The sequence below is a fragment of the Cetorhinus maximus genome, chromosome 6 (genome assembly GCF_964194155.1).
Source record: "Cetorhinus maximus chromosome 6, sCetMax3.hap1.1, whole genome shotgun sequence".
Taxonomy (NCBI): domain Eukaryota; kingdom Metazoa; phylum Chordata; class Chondrichthyes; order Lamniformes; family Cetorhinidae; genus Cetorhinus; species Cetorhinus maximus.
Window position 1 is genome coordinate 94,348,951 of NC_135884.1, and position 7,517 is coordinate 94,356,467.

At 42.1% G+C, this 7,517-nt stretch overlaps 1 protein-coding gene across 1 annotated transcript in view; it reads right to left on the minus strand.

The window, feature by feature from the left end:
• Positions 1-3,041, minus strand: part of LOC144682297 (adhesion G protein-coupled receptor G3-like) — an 87,127-nt gene extending 84,086 nt beyond the window's left edge. Inside the window, exons 1-2 of the mRNA XM_078544771.1 lie at positions 3,034-3,041; positions 2,582-2,729 (exon numbers count right to left, since the gene is read on the minus strand). Of these exons, the coding sequence (XP_078400897.1) occupies positions 2,582-2,729; positions 3,034-3,041 (156 nt within the window). The remainder of the gene's footprint in view (positions 1-2,581; positions 2,730-3,033) is intronic.
• Between the last annotated feature and the right edge of the window lie 4,476 nt (positions 3,042-7,517).

The window sequence follows — 7,517 nt, forward strand, 5'->3', positions numbered from 1 at the left end:
ATCCTTCAGCATGGCACACATGTCACTGACAGCCTCTCTTGACAGCTGCAGTCTTCATTGACGCTGTCACTGGACAACTGAACTGCTTCTGATGCATTTACATTTTTCCTTAAATAGGGAAACCAGTACTGTACACAGTACTTCAGATGTGGTATCACCTGTGCCCTGTACAACTGAAGCATAACCGCCCTACTTTTGTCATCAATTCTCCTCACAATGAATGATAACATTCTAATAGCTTTCCGAATGACTTGCCATACCTGCATACCAGTCTTCTGTGATTCATGCACTAGGACAACCTGATCCCTCTGCATCTCAGAGCTCTGCAATCACTCACCATTTAGATAATAAGCTTCTTTTTTAGTCTTCCTGCCAAAATGGACAATTTCACATTTGCCCACATTATACTCCATTTGCCAGATCTTTGCCCACTCATTTAACCCATCTATGTCACTTTGTAGCCTCCCTATGTCCTCTTCACAATTTACTTTCCTACCCAGCTTTGTGCCATCAGTAAATTTAGCAACAATTCCTTTGATCCCTTCATCCAAGTCATTTATACAAATTGTTAAAAGTTGAGGCCCCAGCACTGATCCCTGTGGCACACCACTCGTTACATCCTGCCAACCAGAAAAAGACCCATTTGTGCCATCTCTCTGCTTCCTGTTACCTAGTTAATCTTTTATCCATGCCAATACTCTACCCCCTATACCATGAGTTTTTATTTTCCATAATAACCTTTGATGCGGCACTTTATCAAATGCCTTCTGGAAATCTAAGTACAGCACATCCATCGGTTCACCTTTATCCACAGCACATGTGACTCCTTCAAAGAACTCCAATAAATTGGTTAAACATGATTTCCTTTTCACAAAAACATGTTGCATCTGCCTGATTGCCTTGAATTTTTCTAAGTGCCCTGCTATAACATATTTAATAATAGCTTCTAATATTTTCCATGTGACAGATGTTAGGCTAACTGACCTGTAATTTCCTGCTTTCTGTCTCCCTTCCTTTTTGAATAAAGGAGTTACATTTGCTATTTCCCAATCTAATGGAACCTTCCCCAAATCCAACGAAATTTAGAAAAATAAAACCAATGCATCAACTATCTCACTAGCCACTTCTTTCAAGACCTTAGGGTGAAGTTCATCTGGACCTGGGGATTTGTCAGCCCACACCACAGCCCCAACAAATTGCTCAATACCACTCCTCTGGTGATTGTAATTTTCCCGAGTTCCTCATTCCCTTCCATTTCATGATTTACAGCCATCTCCGGGATGTTACTCATGTCCTCTGTAGTGAAGACTGAAGCAAAATACCTGTTTTATTCATCCGCCACCTCCTTACTTTCCATTATCAATCCTCCAAACGCACTTTCGATAGGACCAACTCTCACTTTGTTAACTCTTTTCTTATTTAAATATCTATAGAAACTCTTACTATCCATCTTTATATTACTAGCTAGCATTCTCTCATACTCTAAGTTTATCCTCCTTATTAACCTTTTTGTCATTCTTTGCCGTTCTTTATATTCCTCCCAACTTTCTGACCTGCCACATGTCTTTGTGTAATTATATGTTTTCTCTTTAAGTTTGATACTGTCTTTAAGTTTATGAGTTAACCACTTATGGTGGGCCCTCCCCTTGGAATTTTTCTTTCTCATTGGAATGTGTCTATTCTGTGTAATCGGAAATATCCCTTTAAATGTCAGTCACTAAACCTCTATTGACCCATCCCTTAACCTCATTTTCCAGTTCACTTTGGCTAGCTCCACTTTCATGCCCTCATAATTGCCCTTATTTAAGTTTAAAATACTAGCCTTTGATGCACTCGTTTCTCCCTCAAAAAAAATGTAAAATTCAATCACATTATGATCGCTGCTACCTAGGGTTGCCTTCACTAGGAGGTTATCAATTAATCCTATCTCATTGCTCAATACCAGGTCTAGTATAGAAAATAGAAATTCCCCCATGATTATTGCTGTACCTTTCTGACAAGCTCCCATTATCTCTTCTTTTATACATTGTCTTAACGTGTAGTTCCAATTAGGGGACCTGTACACCACTCCCACAAGTGACTTCTTGCCTTTATCATTTTTCATCCCAACCCAAACCACTTGTACATCCTGGTTTCCTGAACTTATGTCATCCCTCTCTAATGTGCTAATACCATCATTAATTAACAGAGCCATCCCTCCACCTCTTCATAACTTCCTGTTCTCCCTAAATGTCACATCCCCTTCAATATTCATCCTGTAGACATGTCTCTATAATTGCCATTTGATGCACTTATTTATTTCTATTTGCGCTATCAGTTCATCTGTTTTGTTTTGAATGCTATGTCCTTTTAGATACAGAGTCTTTAGTTTTTCCCTTTTATTATTTTTTAACATCTAGCCTTATCTGCTGATTTATTCTTAGATTTGTGCTCTCTATCCCTTCCTATCATGGTCTGTTTATTATTTCCTATATTAATACCTTTCTCTCTTGCCTTGTCTCTACTCTTTGGTTTACCACATCTTCCCAAATTTGATTCCTTTTCCCCACTATTCAGTTTAAAACCCTGTGAAAACACTTACCCAAAAGAAATTGGCAGTAACAGCAAATTCTGTATTGCTTTGGAAATCCACGTTGATCACAGCCGCCTTGACATTCGGAGTTACAAAGGTTTCACTGTCCTTGGAAAAGTCCATTTCCATCATTACCTTACTTAGCTCAGACTCCAGGCTATAAAATAAACAGACAGTTAACACTGAATCAGATAATAATAACAGGAATTCACTCATTAGGATGGATCTAACTTTGTGTAACAATGAAACATGGGGAATAAAATCAAGAGGGATGTAAAACGAGCTGTGGATTCACAATCCTGGTTCACACTATCACAGGAAATCAAAACCAACCGGATGCCTTTGCGCCACTGCTGGGTTGTGTCGGAATGATGGAGGGGGGGACAAGTCACAGCTGCAATAATTCCACCATTTGGCTTTTCCTGAGAAATCTTCACAAAAATGTTACTTATCAAACTTACCTTTTCATGATCAAATCTGTATTTGTGCTGGTATATAAATACTTATATTTATTTTAAATGCAATTTACATTAAGATGTTCCACATAACCAAACCCTGAGTAGCCCAACAATGAAAATCCTACTTTAAATAGAAACTAAACTGCGCAGAATTTGAACCAAATGCTCCCACAGCACACTAGAAATTCCTTTGCATGTGCAAACCCAAAATCATCCATATTTTCTGTCCTGGGTCATTTGCAGATTTCAGAGGGACCATGACAGGAGACAAGGCTAAAAAACTTTTATTTTTATATTCACCATTTTATATTCATCACGTCACTAAGGGTAAGGGGAGACTAGATAGAAATGTTCAAAATCATGAAGGGTCTGGACAGCTTGGATAGAGAGAGAAACTGTTCCCATTGTCTGAAGGCTAGAGCACCAGAGGACAATGATTTAAGTTGACTGGCAAAAGAAACAACAGCAATATGATGAAAAACATTTTTATCCAGCGAATGGTTGGAGCCTGGAATGCACCACCTGAGAATGTGATGGAGGAAGATTCCATCAGGGCTTTCAAAATGGAATCAGGTAAGTACCTGAAGAGAAAAAATTTGTAGAGTTACGGGGGAGAGGGTGGTGCAGTGGGACTGGCGGAGTTGTTCTTGCAGAAAGACAGCATGAACACAGACTGTGAGGGATAAAGTGTATTGAGGTGCAGACAACAATCATCCTTTTCCTGGTGAAAAACATTGTCAGTCAGCGCCCTCCATTGCTCCTTTTGACACTGTATCCCTGTGTGCTGGAATATTTAGCCACCTTCAGTTCCTCAGCAATTTGCAGCCATGTGTGGCTTCAAGCTATTTGTCAGATTTTTCTGTCTGAGGAGGTGTACAGCACCCCCTCCACCTCACATCCTGCAGCAGCACCTCCCTAATCGTCTCAACAAACTGAGATTGTGTTGATGCTATCCTATTCCCCTGGATCACGAGATGGGAAATTAAAACCAGTAGGAGCACAGTAAGGAAGAATGACTTGTATTTATATAACACCTTTCACAAGCTCAGAATGTTCCAAAACCCTTTATAATCAATGAAGTGATTTTGAAGTGTCGTCAGCGTTTAAATGTAGGATGGATGGCCGAAAATTTGTGCACAACAAACAGCAATGGGATAATGAGCACATAAACTGTTTTAATGATGCTGATTGTGGGATGAATGTTGGCCAGGACACCAGGGAAAACTCCCCTGTTGTTGTCGCATCATTGGGATAAACACACACACACGAGGAAAGAAATCGAATGAACCGTAAATCATTGGCCACCTTATTTAAGGAAGGATGTAAATGCATTGTAAGCAATTCAGACAAGGTTTACCAGACGAATGCCTGGAATGGGAGGGCTGTCTCATGAGGAAAGGTTGGACAGGCTAGGCTTGTATCCGCTGGAGCTTAGAAGCGTAAGAGGCAACTTGGTTGAAACATAAGATCCTGAGGGGTCTTGACAGGGTCGACGTGGAGAGGATGTTTCCTCTCGTGGGTGAATCTAGAACTAGGGGTCACTGTTTAAAAATGAGGATCACCCATTTAAAATGGAGATGAGGAGAATATTTTTCACTCGGGGGGTTGTGAGACTTTGGACCTCTCTTCCTGAAAAGGTGGTGGAAACTGAGTCTTTGAATATTTTTAAGGCAGAGATGGGTAGATTCTTGATAAGCAAAGTGGCGATAGATTATCGCAGGTAGGTGGGATGCATATTTCAGGTTACTATCAGATCAGCCATGATCTTATGAAATGGTAGTGTAGGCCCAAGGGGCTGAATGGCCTACTCTTGCTCCTTGTTCATATGTTCCTATGTGTTGAATTGGAAAGCAGGAAATGGCAGCAGTGATTTGTAGATTTGTAAACATGGACACCCAAATCCCTTTACTCCTCAATAGCATCTAGTCTGTCATCATTAAGAAAATATTCCAGTTTCTCTTTATTACAATCAAAGTGAATGATCTCAGATATCCCCACATTGAACTCCATCTGCCATAGTTCTGCCACCTCACTTAGTCTGTCTTTGTCCCCTTGTAACAGGGGAAATTTCACAATCTGACCCTCCCAATGGGGAGCAGCACTCATTCGGGGCGTATCTTGAGAAACCTGCGATTATTATATCATGGCCTTTGCTCTGACATCCACCAACTCTGTGCCTATTCTAAAACATCTGGGTCTATGTATCTCCTCCATTTCCACTATTCATTTACCCTCATGTACAAGTCTGCACTGTTTGCCCCTCCCTCTTGCTACCTCTAATCCTCTCTCAGTTGCTCCGTCATCCTCACTGTAGGAGGAGGCTCCACAAATATCCCCATCGTCAATGATAGAGGAGCCCAGCACATTAGTGCAAAAGATAAGGCTGAAGAACTTGCGACAATCTTCAGCCAGAAGTGCCAAGTTGATGATCCATCTTGGCCTCCTCCGGAGGTCCCCAGCATCACAGAAGTCAGTCTTCAGCCAATTAGATTCACTCCGCATGATACCAAGAAATGGCTGAAGGTGCTAGATACTGCAAAGGGTACGACAATATTCTGGCAATAGTACTGGAGACCTGTGCTCCAGAACTTGCCGTGCCTCTAGCCAAGCTGTTCCAGTACGGCTACAACGCTGGTATCTACCCGGCTATGTGGAAAGTTTATCAGGTACCTCCTGTGGACCAAAAGCAGGATAAGTCCAACTCAGCCAATTACCACCCCATCAGTCTACTCTCAATCATCAGGAAAGTAATGGAAGAGGTCATCAACAGTGCTATCAAATGGCACTTGCTTAGCAATAACCTGCTCACTGACACCCAGTTTGGGTTCCACTGGGGCCACTCAGCTCCTGACCACATTACAGCCTTGGTTCAAACATGGACAAAAGAGCTGAACTCTCGAGGTGAGGCAAGAGTGACTGCCCTTGGACATCAAGGCTTCATTTGATCAAGTGTGGCATCAAGGAGCCCTAGCAAAAGTGCAGTCAATGGGAATCAGGAGGAAAATTCTCCACTGGTTGGAGTCATACCTAGCACAAAGGAAGATGGTTGTGGTTGTTGGAGTTCAGTCATCTCAGCTCCAGGGCATCACTGCAGGAGTTCCTCAGGGTGGTGTCTTAGGCCCAACCATCTTCAGCTGCTTCATCAATGACCTTCCTTCCATCATAAGGTCAGAAGTGGGGATATTCGCTATGCAATGTTCAGCACCATTCATGACTCGTCAGATAGTGAAGCAGTCCACGTTGAAATGCAGCAAGATCTGGACAATATCCAGGCTTGGGCCGACAAGTGACAAGTAACATTCGCACCACACAAGTATCAGGCAATGACCATCTCCAACAAGAGAGAATCTAACCATCGCCCCTTGACATTCAATGGCATTACCATCACTGAATCCCCCACTATCCACATCCTGGGGGTTACCATTGACCAGAAACTGAACTGGACTAGCCATATAAATACTGTGGCTACAAGAGCAGCTCAGAGGCTAGGAATTGTACAACGAGTAACTCACCTCCTGACTCCCCAAAGCCTGTCCACCATCTACAAGGCACAAGTCAGGAGTGTGATGGAAAACTCCCCACTTGCCTGGATGAGTGCAGCTCTCAACACTCAAGAAGCTTGACACCATCCAGGACAAAGCTGCCCACTTGATTGGCACCAAATCCACAAACATTTACTCCCTCTACCAATGATGCACAATAGTAGCAGTGTGTCCCAACTGCAAATGCACTGCAGAAATTCACTAAGGCTCCTTTGACAGCATCTTCCAATCCCACGGCTGCTGTCATCTTGAAGGACAATGGCAGCAGATAGTTGGGAGCATCACCACCTGGATGTTCCCCTTCAAATCACTCACCATCCTGACTTGGAAATACTTCGCTGTTCCTTCACTGTCACTGGGTCAAAATCTTAGAACTCGCTTCCAAACAGCACTGTGGATGTACCTACACCACATAGACTGCAGCGATTCAAGAAGGCAGCTCATCACCACCTTCTGAAGGGCAATAAATGCTGGCTCAGCCAGCGATGCCCACATCCCATGAATGAACTTTTAAAAAAAATTAATATGTCTCTAATTCAGGTGATGACGATTCTGTCTAAACTATTTGCTTTGCTTCAGCCTCAAAAGGATATTCTTTTCAGGAATGTAAATATCACTGAAATCGGAAACAGTCCAGATAACAAATTGGTGAGATTGACCATTTAGAATGAACATGGCTTTACCAAGATCCAACAGATTTCCTGGTTCTTCAGTTCCAAGAATTTTAGAGTGTGTCAGGAGAGGATGGAATGGGCGATCCTCTTAGTTATCAATGGAATGGAGGATGATTGGAACAGAAAACTTGCAACTGAATTCTGGATGTTCAACAGGTAACAGTGATTATAATCCTCTGAGCAGGAATGGGAAACTTGAAAATTGTAGATAAAAAGAGTAAATCCACTACTGTTAATTCAAAGGTGATATTTATGCTTGAAACTGTCATGC